At 36.4% G+C, this 15,536-nt stretch overlaps 1 protein-coding gene across 1 annotated transcript; it reads left to right on the top strand.

Moving 5' to 3' along the window:
• The first annotated feature begins 523 nt into the window (after nt 1–523).
• Nucleotides 524–10,723, top strand: LOC133526868 (collagenase-like). The gene is made up of 5 exons (XM_061863696.1): nt 524–755; nt 3,528–3,795; nt 8,572–8,670; nt 9,296–9,492; nt 10,609–10,723. The coding sequence occupies exons 1-5, from the start codon at nt 555–557 to the stop codon at nt 10,711–10,713; spliced, it is 870 nt and encodes a 289-aa protein (XP_061719680.1). The 5' UTR covers nt 524–554; the 3' UTR covers nt 10,714–10,723.
• Nucleotides 10,724–15,536: the final 4,813 nt, after the last annotated feature.

Below are 15,536 nucleotides of genomic sequence, written 5' to 3'. Positions count from 1 at the left end.
GTAAACAAAACATTCATGTTGCTCCTCTTATAATTAGAGTGTTGTGTACTGCTGAGAGCCATACACGGGAAGTCTGACAAACTTCGCGAACAAAACAGATTATTATAAAAGGTGGACAGGTGGAAGGAAAATACAAAAGAAAACAAACTTCATATCTAATAAGAAATATATTTTAGTTATTTATTTTTGGAATCATATTATTTCATAACCATGTAATTGATTGAACCACTTATTCATTAAAATTACTCATAGTTCAAGTGCATGTGTATGAAGATAACATCGAATAAGTGATATTTTGATTTCCAATAATCAACTACATCATTTGATAATAAATTTATCTATAGATAAGATATTTATATTTATTAACAATTTACATTAAAAAGCCATATTTTATCATCTTTAAATTGGAAAGAACATTCTTATACACATAGGGAATAGACATAATTTTAAAAGTCATGTTTTCTACTTAACACCTTTATTAATTTGGTTAAATTATTTTATATCAGTAAATACCGCTTTGATATTCCCCATTACCTTGTTTTCAAATACTAAAGATGCTCATTTGTTTTTTATTATTTTGTATATCAAACTTTTCTGGTAACATAGTGTATGGACAGTTGACAGAATTGAGTGCTTTTGGGTATCATGTCAGAGTAGGAGTGCCTAAGGCAGATGAGATCTTGCGATCTGAGAGCGTGGTGGGGAGAATAGTGGGGGGCTCGCAGACGGCTACCACTGATGCATATCCATATAAGGTTAGTTTATAGCATTATTATCTTTTATTTCTTATCTTTTCTTTTCTTTATATAATATTTAGATTTTTTACATTGTCATTTTCTATCTTAGTATTATTATTGTGTTTTCACTTCTTCTTAAAGTACCTGTTCACTAAACAACCTGTACCAATTTCTCCGGAGGAATCGCTGAATCCTGAGTCACAGGCTTTGTCCTAGTTCAGGAAAGAGAGGCTCAACCCTAATGGAACTGTTACAAACCTAAAATAAGTTTATTTTGTAATTTAATGTAAGCCTCACATTTTGTATTAGGTTTCAAGTAAATAAAGATATAATATATGTAATGTGAATTGTGTTTGTACAATCGCTGGTGGACCAGATCTTTTTTATTTGAGATTCGATTTTTGGATTGGATTTGTTGGATTATGCACCTAGTTCATATGACTAAAAAACAGTGTGTTTTGAAATCTGAATATGTGAGATTAAAAAAAATCTAAAAAATGGTCGCATAAGATGGCCTCGCAATGAAAGAATATATTTTTACGGTCTTCTATGTAGCCTAGTCGAGTCTAGTGGGTAATGACCCTGCCTATGAAGCCGATGGTCCTCGGATCAAATCCTGGTAAGGGCATTAAAATGTATTTATTTATAATATATATTATTTTTGGTTTTAATGTCACTGTACTTGTCTCCAGTATTAAGAAACAGTGCGCGACACATGCAACTGAAGCTGTACCGAAAGTTTCGAACGGATTCGGAAACTTTGCTCCAACTAACTTCTAACCGAGCAAGAATAGACTTTTCAATTCTGTAAAGTCTCCAGAAGAATGGAATTGTATTGAACATGCGGCGATCGGGTTTCTTTATTTTTTGTTTGAATTTTGATGAATTGATTTATGCATGAATTATTCTGTTTGATAGAATATTATAAAATAATTGTACGCCCAATGGCAAAACATAGTATTACACAACATGATGACCGGTCTGGCCTAGCGGGTAGTGACCCTGCCTAAGAAGCTGATGGTCCCGGGTTCGAATCCCGGTTATTTGTTCCTGAGTCATGGGTGTTTTCTATGTATGTATATCGTCGCCTAGTACTTATAAATTAAATTAAATAATCATTTATTTCAGGCATTTACAGCCCATATGTGGGTTAGTTATATACAAAGTAAAAAATAAAAATTAATGTTAAGACTTACAGCTATATAACCTAACATGCAAAAACGAGGTAGGTGCGCTTCGTAACTGCATGGAGAAATTATGAATGAATTCATTGATAAACCATCAATGACTGAATTCATTATAGATGTGCTTAATAGTTTGGGGCTAGGTCGATTTGTGTAGGATTGTCCCCAAATATTAATTAATTATTTATGTTTTAATCATTAGAACAAAATTGTAGGTATGAATGATTTTGAATTTGATAAAAAATGATTTGACCATCAAAATGTATTAATCACTCACGTGCTTTTGATAACTGAGGGCCTACCGCGAACCACGTTCGACGTGTTGCCTCTCGGTCGCACTTGTACATTTGTACGTAAGTGAAACACGGAGGCAACACGTCGAACGTGGTTCGCGGTAGGCCCTCTGTAGTTACTAACTAATAAATAAAATAAATAAATAAAAATATTCAGTAACTTCATAACTTAACAATATAACTAACTGTCACGATTATTTTATTATTATAATAGTAGTCACTGAAAAATATCAAGCACGTGGTTAAGCAGTTATCGTAACGTACAGTAAAGTTTATGAGAAGATCCAGATTAGATCTGTTTATTACACAAGATATGAATGCAGTGCCAATCATATTACATGTCATTTTATAGGAACCTATATATTAATGTGATGAAAATTAATGAAAATAATCACTAGTTAATTACGATAAATTAATTGAATAGATTATAGTGTATCGATTTTTACCTGGAAAGGATTGTAAACCAAATTTTAAGATTAAAAAAGAAAAAAATAAATTAAAATAAAAAAAGTCCGATTGCGAAAAGTAGGTACATGATTGTAACTTTACAAAAATAAATAAAATAAATGAAATACAAATTAGTCAAAAAATAACCCGTATAACTTTGCCATAGCGATCAGAGTGGCTCTAAGTAGAATATAATATAATAGAGAGCGTTAATTCGTAGCAAAATAAAAGAAGAAAATATGACATCATATAACATTACATATAAGCCAGTGATCTTATTTCTCATTAATGTGTATTAGACGAGTTAACTAATAATTCACTTTCAGAAGTGTCTTCAAATCAAACTAACAATCTATGGATCTGAGGAATCTGAAAATAAATTTATTTTTATTTATAATTATTTAGTAATATATTCATATCTGTTATATCCATGAATGAGCTAGTTTCAAAAAATACTTTATATTCTGTATCGGAAACCAGTTGAGGAAACAGGAATTAATTTTCTTGATTCGAAACCAGGTTTCCAAAGAAGAATTATAATTACGTTTCCTAAACTGGTTTCGAAACTATGGTTTCGAAAGTGGCCGAAGGGATTTATTTATGAGTATAGTTAACAGTTACGGGTTACGACGAAACTCATTAAAATTTCTCGGGTACTTGTTAAATTACGAAATTTTGAAAGGCAAAGGCGGTTCGCCTTTTTTCTCGTGCACTCTAAATTCGAAAAGAAGTGACCACGTGAGGGTCACTTTTTTTCGAATCTATTTCAGTTTATACTTTATAATCTAGAAATTTGATTACAAAAATGACACGAAACCAAAATACTCCATTAAATAATTTGATTTATACTTCTAATCTATTTCCAGGCTGGCATCATAGTAACCCTAACCTCCGGCTGGACATCAGTATGCGGCGGCTCTCTCCTCTCCGACACCAGGGTGCTCACGGCAGCTCATTGCTGGTGGGACGGCCAGAACCAAGCGAGGACCTTCACTATCGTCCTGGGTTCTTTGACACTATTCTCAGGCGGAACCAGGGTGGATTCCTCTGACGTGACGGTTCATGCTTCGTGGAAACCTGAGGATATTTTGTTCGATGTTGCCATGGTGAAGATTGGTAGCATCAGTTTTAACAGTAAGTATTTTAGGTATTACGAGAATAGTTAATAGCCAGTCGAACTCTAAAATATACAATAGATTCCAACTACTTAAGTTTGTACTGATTTGACAGTGAATATGCATACGTATCCCTCAGGGTCGCCATTTTTCATATTATACAGGTGAATCATGAAACTTAGCAGGACCAACCCTATACACTCAGTAAACGGATAATTATATCTTTTCCCTATTTTTAAACTTTTTGGTATGAACCAATGTAATTCTCTACGATCATGGACACCCCCCAAAACCTTAATTAATAAAGATTTTTAGAAGCACTTTGATAATGAAGAAAATAAAATGTCACACTTGAGTGAGATACGATGTTTCAAAAACATTATTGATTCTATTTCAAACTTATCTAACTTGTAATCTCATTAAACAATAAGTTTTTGGCAAAAAAACCATTTTTGGTACAAGCGTTCATCGCTGACTGTAATTTCTCAGGCAACTAATACTCATCGAGACCATTCTAAAAACCCCAAACACAATTAAGTTGCGTTGTTTTATCACAGAGTTCCTACGGTCACCTCCTGACTCCATCATCAGATCAGCTCGATGGTACCATATGGCATCGTCAGATCAGCTCGATGGTACCATATGGCATCTTCACACTACTTACATATGTATGCAAATTTTAAGCTTCATTGGAAGTCGGGAAGTGGGTCAACTTTAACTTGCAAGATTTGACACGTACAAAACATACATAGTGTCCATAAATGTCATAAATAAATTAAAACTTTTTTTTGTCTGTCTCTTATTACTAAGGATCGTGATCATTTGGTTTTGCAGCTCCTGTGTTTTTTCTCCATCGGTCTCGAACTCCATTAGCCATCACAGCTTGATATAGATTTGCCTAAGGTAGCCTTCTTGACTTAGTCAGACCATCTAGTTGGTGTCTTGCCTTCCACTTTGAGCAGTAAGTTAATGTTAATCTCACTAATACTGGTACGAAACAGTTGCTTATAGTTTACTGTCTGCATAGGATTGAGCCTGATCACGTCTCCTGGTACACCCTTAGCTGTCACGTCTCCTGTAACTCTTGGCATGGTCCTACTCTAGTTATGAAAACAGCTATTTAACCAAAATATATAAAGTTGGAATGTTACTTAGGTAGAATGTCGTTCGAGATTCGAGCCGACTCGGAGGGCTACTCATTCCGACATTCCGGTCTGATTTATTAATAACTTGCCTCGATTTTCTCCTTGAAGTCTTATTCTGAAGCTGAGATAAGTGTTTTATTTTAATATTTATTTGAATAATAATTTTAAACATGCCCAAGGTTTGTTTATTGCGAGCGAAAAATGTAAATAATACATACATATAATCACGGCTATTTCTTGGAAGGGTAGGCGGAGACCACGGATTTCCACTTACTACGATCCTGACATACCTCGCTTCCTTCACTTTCATAACATTCCTCATACACGCTCGCCGGTTTTAGGTGCTCTGGACTAAATAATTCCCTGATAAAATGATTTTGTTTGACGTTTCTTGCAGCAATAAATTCTATAGTATTTTTTATTAAAATAAATATTGATGTCCTAATCGACGGCAATTTAAACAGTAAACAGTTTACAACAACATCTACAGCACTATAGCTCAATCCGAATGTACCTAACCTTAAACCATTTTATAAGAAGATGAAATTTGGGTTTCCGTTAAACCACCCAACTATAGTACAGTACAGTTAAAAATGCAATTAAGTATCCATCCAATCTTTTTTTTACTACAACGTCGGCGGCAAACAAGCATACGGCCCGCCTGATGATAAGCAGACTCCGTACGCCTGCAACTCCAGAGGAGAAAACATGCGTGTTGCCTGTTGCCGACCCAGATACTCGCACTCTCGTTGAGCTCTGGCAACCTCAACTACAACGTTCAAATAATTGTGACGTACCAGAACATTTGATATTCGAGTTAATTTTGGAGCTATTGGAATATAGTCGGTTGCTTAAATTAAAACGTGTTCAAGGTAAATATCTGAATAAACCTGTCAGTATTCCAGAATTTATAATTATTATGGAACAAATAGCTTAGACGAAATTGAGCCATTTACATTGTGTAATATTTTTTAGCACGGACTGTTTTTGTGTTATTAAAGAAAATGATTTACCTGAAATGCTCTTAGAATTCACTTATAAGATAAGGTAGGTACACAAGTAACAGGCCAAGTGTTTTCTTTTCATTGTAACTTAAAAAACTGAAATGAAATAAGTATGTTTGGACAAAAAAAGCCATCAAAATTTACACTTTTAAGCTTAAATATTCCTTCAAAAATATCTAAAGATAATGTGTTTTGAATTGTTTAATTGTAAACATTTTTTTTAAATATTCACGTTTCGAGTTTTTTTTTTTACTTTAACTCAATAAGTCTACTAGTTTTAAACTTTTTACGGCGTAAATAACGAAAAACTTATATTTCATTATCTTGCGTGCTTTTTGTATGGGGCGATTTTATTCGCAGTGCCACAATTATTTTCGCAATTTGAAAGTTTCTGGGACACAATAGATAACTAGTAGATATATTTGAAACGGTTGAATCTCACGGGAAGTAGAATCGACTGAAATCTTCCAAAAAAATCATCATGCAATGCATGTAACTAATTGTGACATTTATCTACCTCGACTATACATACGAGTATGATTGGGTATATATTATGTATTTAATCACAGAATCTTTGGCACGAATAAATTTGCAACGGCAATTAACAAACAAACGTACAAAAACAGTTAGCAACACAAATTCAACGCCGTCTGTTTGTGCTCATAAATTACGAACTAACACGATATTTAACCAGCTGTACACACTGGGTACAGTCTGCATCCATATAGCGGTTAAAACAATGCGCCAAAAGTATCTACGATCCACTAGTAATAGTATAGTAGTAGATCTGTCGATATCGGTCTAATTCACCGATACGATACCTACTGATCTGTCATGTCTATATTTCTTCTCTTCGTCAATGTCTATATTTGTTCTTGTCTTATTTGTTTGTTCTTGTCTCCGTCCATCAACATTCATTTCTAACATTCTTTTGCCTATATGGCATTCATCCCTCCTCATTAAATGCGTATACTACTTACGCTAACCTACCACTCCTTATCTTCTCCGCTCCTGGTGGTACTTTCAAACTTCCCCTTATATACTCATTCTTAATCCGATCCTTTCTCGTCACTCCACAGATCCATCTAAACATTCTCATTTCCGCTGCGTGCACTCTTCTTTCATCCGTCACTTTTGTTGCCCAGCAATCTAATCCATACATTACAACAGGTCTCACGATTGTCCTGTAGATTTACTCCTTAAGTTTAAGAGCCATTCGTGGATCGCTAGTTGTTCCAGAGACCTGTCGCCATTTCATCCATCCCGCATTTATTCTATTTTTCATGATTTCTGCATATATTATCCACTTATAATGGCATTTGGTCACACCATCGTGACACTCATTACTTGGTCAACTGGCCAAATCGTATTGATAAATTGGCTATATTGGTGTAATCCTATGTTTTTACCATCGCAAAAAAATGAAAACAATTCACGTATGTTTTCCCGAGCGGCTACAGTATGGCGTTCTTAAAAAAAGGAGTGTACTGGTTTCAAAGGATCGGCAACGCGCATGTCTCACCTCTGTAGTTGCAGGCGTCCATAGGCTACGGTGACTACTCACTATCAGGCGGACCGTGACGTGTTATAAAAAACGTAGTGACGTCCATGGAAATACAAGTAATTTTGTGCAAAAAATAAGAGAAGTCCAAAATAAGTTTTTGGCAAAAATTTCATTTTGGTACAAGCTTTTATCGCTGACTTTACTTTTCTTTCCACAGGCAACTAAAACTCATCGAGCAAATTCTAAAAACCCCAAACACAATTAGGTTGTTTTATCACAGAGTTCCTATGTCCACCTCTTGTCTCCATCATCAGATCAGCTCGATGGTACCATAATATTGCATTGTCACCCGACTTACATATGTATGCAAATTTTCAGCTCAATCGGAAACCGGAAAGTGGATCAAATTTAACTTGCAAGATTTGATTACAAACAGACAACGGTCAGGTGAAAGTAAATAAAAGCTTGTAAAAATTATATTTGAATCATATCGGTTGCTTTGTGGAAGCGTTGTGGAGTGGCATATCTGCTTGAATGTCTTTTGGTCACACCATCGCGTCACTCATATCACTCATTACTTGGACAAATACAATACATTTTAACTGAATTTCTTTTGTCTTTATTAGTGCTAAATATCAAAACGTATTAATCCCAATACGCCTGAAAATTAAAAAGTTTATGCCATAATGAATTTCATTCAAACATCTTAAGTCTCAAAATACCCTTCCAAAACTTTTGTCTTATTTTTAGCGGTCTGTAGGGCTAAGATGGTCGGCTCTTTATCATTTGTCACTATGCCTGTCACGTTCTAACAAGTATGTAAGTGCGAAAGTGACGGGCGTATTGACAAGTAATAATAAAAATGGAACCATGCTGCAACCGCTGCTGGAACTAAAAAAGATAAATGATAAAATAACAGACACTAAATGTAATTTGAGTTTTACTTATTATGACCCCGTGACGATTTGAAGTTTAATCATATTGGGAATGTATTTATTTGATACAAAACATCGACATTCTGGGATCCAATCATTTTAACAATATTTCGTTTTGAGAATTTTCGTGAATAGTTAAAGCGAAATTAACGTGCAATGAAACCAAAACAAAAAAAATGGATTTGTAACCAGACTGTTAATCCACAGATAACATCCAACCAATCCCACTGCCGTCAGCGGCAGACGTAAATCAAGATTTTGCTGGTGTTACCGCCGTCGCCTCTGGTTATGGCAAGACCAGTGACGGTGAGTGATAAATTATTAAGCAGTGCTTTTAGTCCATGAATAAGTAAAAAGAATATTCTAACAAGTTATGATGATGATGTGGTGACAAAAGTTTACCTTCATATTAAACTGAATGCAAAAAATACTGCACGTTCTTTATGGTATTCCTTCTAGACGCGACTTAATACTGTAATTCATGCCCTGTTGCGTAGATTGATTGTTACAATGGTTGGTTCATATCACGGCAGGAATTCTTGCGTCAATTTCAATTTGCGTACAAATCTAGCAAATGTGCCGAGACAGATTACAAACATTTTACTTTGCTGTAGATTACGCGCTTTATTTATTGCCTTGTATAAGTTGCACTAATTAGGTGCGCAATCTAAAGCAAAAATGCATACGAAATCGTTGCGCTATTGCAATATCTGGACGCACCTAACTGATCAGTGATGAGAAAATCTACTTAAGTAAGACAAGATAATTGAAATGTCCTTTAACACATTGAGTGCCGGGAACCCGCTCGGCGGGCGCACTGTTCGTAGTCACTTTCCTCTACAAAGTGGGAAAACGCTAGAATCGGCTACGTGTGTAGCGCTACGCAAACGTTGGCAGTTAATGCGTTAAACTATTTTCTTATCTTGTTCAGCTCAAAACAACTTCCCAACTACAACCTCCCTCCACCACGTGACCCTGCAAGTCATCACCAACACCGTGTGTCAGCAGAGCTTCGACGTGGCCATACATGGCAGCCATCTTTGTACCAACGGGGCCAATGGGGTCGGCACATGTGACGGGGATTCCGGCGGCCCGTTGACTGCTGTGTGGAATAATCAGAGGACTCTGGTTCGTACGCTAAATAAACTAAGTTTTACAATGGTTTGACAACTTCTCAGTTACAACCTCCCTCCATCGTCAACACCGTTTGCCAGCAGAGCTTTGACGTAACCATAAATATGGCAGTCATTTTTGCACCGACGGGCCAATGAGGTCGGGACATGTGACGGGCATTCCTGGCTGCTGTGTAGAATAATCAGAGCATTGTGATTTGTATGCGAAAGAGTTGAAAGAGCATGTGACGGAGATTCCGGCGGTTCGTTGACAGCTGTGTTGAATTATCACAAGATTCTGGTTCGTATGCTAAAGAATTTAAGTTTTATGATAGTTAAACTTCCTGACAACAACCTCCTTCCACCACGTGATCCTGCAAGTCATCAGCAGAGCTTCGACGTGGCCATACATGGCAGCCATCTTTGTACGAACGGGGCCACTCAGGTCGGGACATGTGATGGGGATTCCGGCGGCCCGCAGACAGCTCTGCTGTGTGGAATAATCAGAGGATTCTACATCATTTGCTAAATAATTTAAGTTTTACAATAATGTAACAACTGTTCCAGCAGCATAGCTGGTTAATTTTTACACAGAAGTATATTTTCAAAGTAAGTAATTGAAAATAAAAACCCACTTGATGGCCAAATCGTCCGTCGCAAGTTTCGCGCGGCGCGCCATATCTTTTGTTTACTTCTAATTTCCTTAAGTGGGAAGATTAGCTTTGACATCCTAACGAAATAACGGTACTTTTTCTATGAATTTGTCATTTTGGTAGAAAACGGCTTCCACTAACTAAATCTTAACAAATCACTTTGATTTTTATGTCGATCGCTTCAGCATAATATATTCTAGGTTTATAGGATTCGCAAATTGAATGAACTTAGTTTTTCATTATGTCAACAACATACTAAAACATGGAGAATGAAAAATATTTAGAAGTGGATTTTTTTTTCTCTTTGTGTATAGCAGAGTACGTAGTTTACTTCTCTATAAAATATCTTTAATATAGAAAAAAATACTTACTCCTTTAATAATGATCCTGACTGTACACTTTTTGAAACCTTATACCTACAATCTTTGACCACACAGCACACCGGAGAAAGATACAATTCTGTTGTTTTTTTTTTCTAGATCGGTGTGACGTCATTTGGCATCGGCGACCGCTGCCAAGGTGGATATCCTTCGGTCTTCAGTAGAGTAACGGCATATCTTAATTGGATACAAGGAAACATGTAATTTTTTTTTACATTGACAATTTTCATGACGCTACGATGCTTGAAAGATGGTTAAATTAGTTACCTTAGATTCCATTACATAATAGTTACATACAGGTCGACCTACTAAAAGCGTGTTAAAAAGGAAACTGCCAGGTGTCTAAGCAATCTGAATGAACAGAACAAAAAGTACAATTTGCAAAAACATTTCAGGAACGTCAATTCCAAATAGTCCCGTGCCCCACATCAGGTTCCCTTAATTACCAAGGAAAGGAGTAAAGTAAACAAACACGTAATAGGTCTAAACAAGGATTAGCAAACACTTAGCGTTAACTAGGCCTGAGTAACGGCGCCCCTAATCATATGTTGTTACATAACGCCTCAGACCGTAAAGGTTACATTTGGATGGCAACTGCGGTTTTGATGACACTGTATAAATATATAATCGTGGTTACTTATTTTATCAAGAAAATTAACAGATACTTCGGTGACATCAACGAACCTAATGTCGCGTAATGCAGCTGCAGTTGACATCGGAATTTCACCTTAAAGGTTACGTTTCAGTTTTAACTGCAGCGGCGTTACGTTGTGGCGTTAATATTTCACCGTGGTCGCGGGCGATGCCGTTGTGAATTCCGCGCTGTCGCGATTATAACGCTAAATCCGTCACTTATTTTATCAAGGTGATTGGCAGGTACATCACTCGCGTCAATACTGCAGGAGCGTTACTGTCGCAAAGTTACTGGCGTTAACTGGACGCACGCGGCGCGTGGGGCGGCGCGGCAAGCGGCACGATCAAAATGTATAGACTTAAATGAATCTGCTTTGGACGACAGCGATGGCCGCTTGTCGCGCTGCCCGCTACCGCCCCGCTCACCGCACCGCGCGCCGCATACGTTCTGTTAACCCAAAACTGCTTCAGTCGTTATCAGAATGTAACCTTAACATACAGGTGGCCCAGAAATATGTTGACCAATAATTTAAAGGAATATTTTTCTTACTTTCACGTATTTTACAAAATTTGTTGTGTGAGAAAAAGGTACACGATTTAATAAGTTTACAAATTACGTGGTTTCAACCTACATGTATGTAAAAAATACTATTTTGAACACAAGACTACCTACAGTAGCCGTTCAAATTGACCACAATAAATATGCACATGCTACTTTGCTAGAGCGGCACGGATTTCAACATTTCTCCAGCTCTTACAAAATATTTCAAACGAAAACAGAATAACAATTCGTCCACGCATATGTCGACACTTAGGATTCAAAGATAAAAATGTCTATTGCAATTTGGACTTTATAATATAGATGCTAAAGTTTATTTTACAATGAGCGATTGAATAAGGTACGATATATACGAAATAGCCGGTGATATTGAAAGTGCAAACCGAAATGCGAGTAAGTCGCTAAAGGCTGCAGTGAATTTTCGACTTTAAGACAACTGCGTTAAGTTTGAATATTATTAGCACTTTTGTACTTTAAGTCTTAATGGATTTGCGTTTGGAAGGTGTCGCACGTGCTCACTTTGCAAAGAAAGTTTCAAAAGTTCTTAAAGTTGCCTAAATAAAGTTCGCGAACTTTTAGAAGTGCTAGGTTTGTGGCAGTAGGATGGTGACATTATTATTGTAATATTAAATAGAGGTATTCGCTAAAATATGGCCGATTAAAGCAAAGCTATAAGTAATTTCTTTAGACAGAAAACAATTACCTACTAAATACCTACTAATTGTACTCGCACTCGAATGGCTCCCGACCAAATTATTTTACAATGTTTTCATTTGTTTTTTAAGACTTAAATAGGTACTTTCATGAAATTTTTATTGACATAAAATTAAATAACACGGGTATTACATTTAACTACAACCCAACAATACAAAAAGTTACATTTATAAATAAATAAAACAAGTCACGTTAAAATTAATTATAAATAGAATAACATTTAAACTACAAACTGTAAAACTAAATCTAAAATAATCCCCCCTGGATCGTACCTGGCTCAAAGGTCCTCATTATTCCCGCTGCGTTTCCTCGCTGAACTGCAATGGAGACCTTCTGAACCAGATACGACCCAGAGCGAGGATCGCAGCCCCTCTCTCGCAGGCGACGCCCTAACTCCCTGAAAAAGGAGCGAGCATCTGAACCCCAAGGCCCCGCTGTCTCAATAGCCACCGGCCCAAAGTCATAAGCTGATTCCACAGCGCAGACGCAGAGTATTTGCGTGCTTAGACATTGCCGCGGACTCCGACTTAAATTAAATTAACATTTATTTCAATTTCGTAGCTCATAAAATGTTAGTTATAATAAAGATTAAGCACTTTTTAGTATTTTGTTGCAGCTATCACGGTTCATGAGATACAGCCTGGTGACAGACGGATATACTTAATTTTATTTTATTTTCATTACTCTTTGCTACAGCTGCATCATTAGTTACTAAGAAAATTTAAACGGTTTATCCACTAACTACCTATTCTTACTATCTTTAACTGTCTATTCTTGAGTTACGGCCTGACAGACGAACAGCGGATGCTTAGTAAGAGGAATTGGTACGTTGGTCACCCTTCGGGTACAGAACCCTAAACATTAGTTAGCTCATGAAAACTGCTGATAATAATTAGTTATTTTCGATACAAGTGCAGAAAATAGGAAATTCGCAACGAGTGGTGATAAATTAAAACACGACCGAAGGGAGATATTATTTGAGGTAAGTTTATTTTACAAAAAATAATTCGACGGTATTGTATTTGGAGGCGCTCAAACTTGGTATGTTTCGATAAGTATTTTAATTTTAATCTAATACAAGTGACTGTCATTAGTCGTTGGACTGATGACATTAATAAAATAGTTGGTAAAAACTGGAAATATATAGCTGCAAACAGAGATAGATGGAAGTCCTTGGAGGAGGCCTTCACCCGATGAGGGGTTCTTGTCCGCTACAAATAGTTAATCATTTGTTATAAAAAATAATATGTTACTTAATATCAAAAAATTTACTGAACAAATAACAATCAAAATTAAAAGAAAAATTACATACCTACTTAAATTATGTAAACGCTGACTTAAAATTAATGTAATGTAATGTAATCCTGGACTCGAAATAAAAGGCATTTTTATTTATTTATTTAAAGTGACTGAAATGTAATGATGTTCAGAATGCCCCTTCCTTTAATACCACTCACGATAGATTTCTGAACACAACAAAAAAATCCATACAAATAAAAGATGACATCATAACTCCGCAATTTTTTTTTTGGTGCTATGGGTCAAATTGATTTAAATGGCCTAAAGATCAATCGTGCCGATTTTCATGCTTTTAACACAATTTGCAGCGTTTTTAGGCGTACCGCTAGCACAAGGGGCGATTTCCGTATCGTTCGATATAAACTAACATGCGAGATTTGTCAAAATTGTATGCAATTGACATTTTATTTCGAATAAAACGTCATCTCGATTGATATTAGAATATAAGTCAAATCGAATTGCTTTTTTTTTTCAGAGATGTTCGAAATTTGAATGTCATTACCAAATCGATTTGACGTAGTAATGCTGCGGCCACATTATCGGGATTCGGCGAATGTTCGACCTGTCGCGACACGTATAGCCACGTAGTTCGCTGTGGCGCGAATCATTTGGGCGAACTCGAACTGTGTTCGGGGTCCTGTCGGTTTCTTGCCACACATCAAAGGAATTTTATCGCGACAAAGTTCGTGCAAGTGGCTACACTTCAAGAGTTCACGCTTCCTCCATCTTGCCGCCAGATCCACATTGACCGATCTAGTTCGCCCGAAGCTTTTATCGCGACAATATGTGGCCATGTAGTTCGTGTTCGTTGTACCGCGAAGTTTTTGTCGCGACAACGCGCCACGAATCTTCGCCCTATAATGTGGCCGTAGCATAATGAAGCAATTACACCATTTTGACAGTAAAGAAATTTGTTTATCTTAATGTTGGCCATTATTTACGGATTTATAAGGCTCATAGAAAGTTTATGATATGTGTTTAGATAAAAGTTTTTAAAAGTGAAATATTTTCCCAAAAAATCCCAAAATGGGAGTCAACCGTCACTCAAAATCAATTAAAATCAAGTAGCGTCGGTTCTACTGACTCCGCCAATTAAGTTGAAATTGATAACATCAGCTACATCAATTTATCACGGCGTTATTGTTAGGAAGTGTTAAGCGTAAATTAATTAATATTACGTCAAGTGACTGGGAACGGGTTAACTTTATTGCTTTTGTGCCGTTAATATGTTGCTCTCAAGTAAAATGCAAAGTTGTAGATCCTGTGGAGGCTATTTTGATATCTAAATGATGTTATTTAGTTATCATTCAAACGTTTATTTCACTCGTACATATCCGTACATGTATTACGTTGATGTCAGGATGTAAATCGTGAGTGAAATGGCCTCCTAAATTCCGAATCCCGGTTAGGGGCACTTATTTGTGTGTAAATACGAATTTTATGGAGTTATGGATGTTCTTTGTATCTGATTTGTATTTTTCTATTATTGACGTGACAACGTCTTATAATTCGATGGAGCCGGCTGCACGCACGAAAAAACATGACGCATGCGGCGTTACGTCGCTCTGAGGCGTTCCATTTAAGGCTTGAAGTGCAAGCGAGAGCGCGCAACGAGCGACAAAGAGGCACAATCGGCCTCCGCGTTCGGCAGCAATTGTATTTATGCGTACAAATAAATGTAACTTGATCAATTCAATTGTGATTTCCATTTACCTCCTTCTCTATATCCATACAAAATATCTATCAAACAAATAAAATTAAAAAAAATGAAACCATTCCATCAGTATTTTCTTATGACGTTGTCACGTTCAACTATCGTCAG

Source organism: Cydia pomonella, chromosome 17 (assembly GCF_033807575.1).
Source record: "Cydia pomonella isolate Wapato2018A chromosome 17, ilCydPomo1, whole genome shotgun sequence".
In the NCBI taxonomy this organism is placed as follows: Eukaryota; Metazoa; Arthropoda; class Insecta; order Lepidoptera; family Tortricidae; genus Cydia; species Cydia pomonella.
Note: the sequence above shows the minus strand (reverse complement) of the source record. Positions and strands in the feature narration are given on the sequence as shown.

Excerpts from the sequence above, each read along its gene's own strand:
- LOC133526868 (XM_061863696.1), top strand. The coding sequence starts at position 555 with ATGCTCATTTGTTTTTTATTATTTTGTATATCAAACTTTTCTGGTAAC. Across the intron at positions 756-3,527 it reads CTGATGCATATCCATATAAG|GCTGGCATCATAGTAACCCT; the intron begins GTTAGTTTATAG and ends ATCTATTTCCAG. Across the intron at positions 9,493-10,608 it reads GGAATAATCAGAGGACTCTG|ATCGGTGTGACGTCATTTGG; the intron begins GTTCGTACGCTA and ends TTTTTTTTCTAG.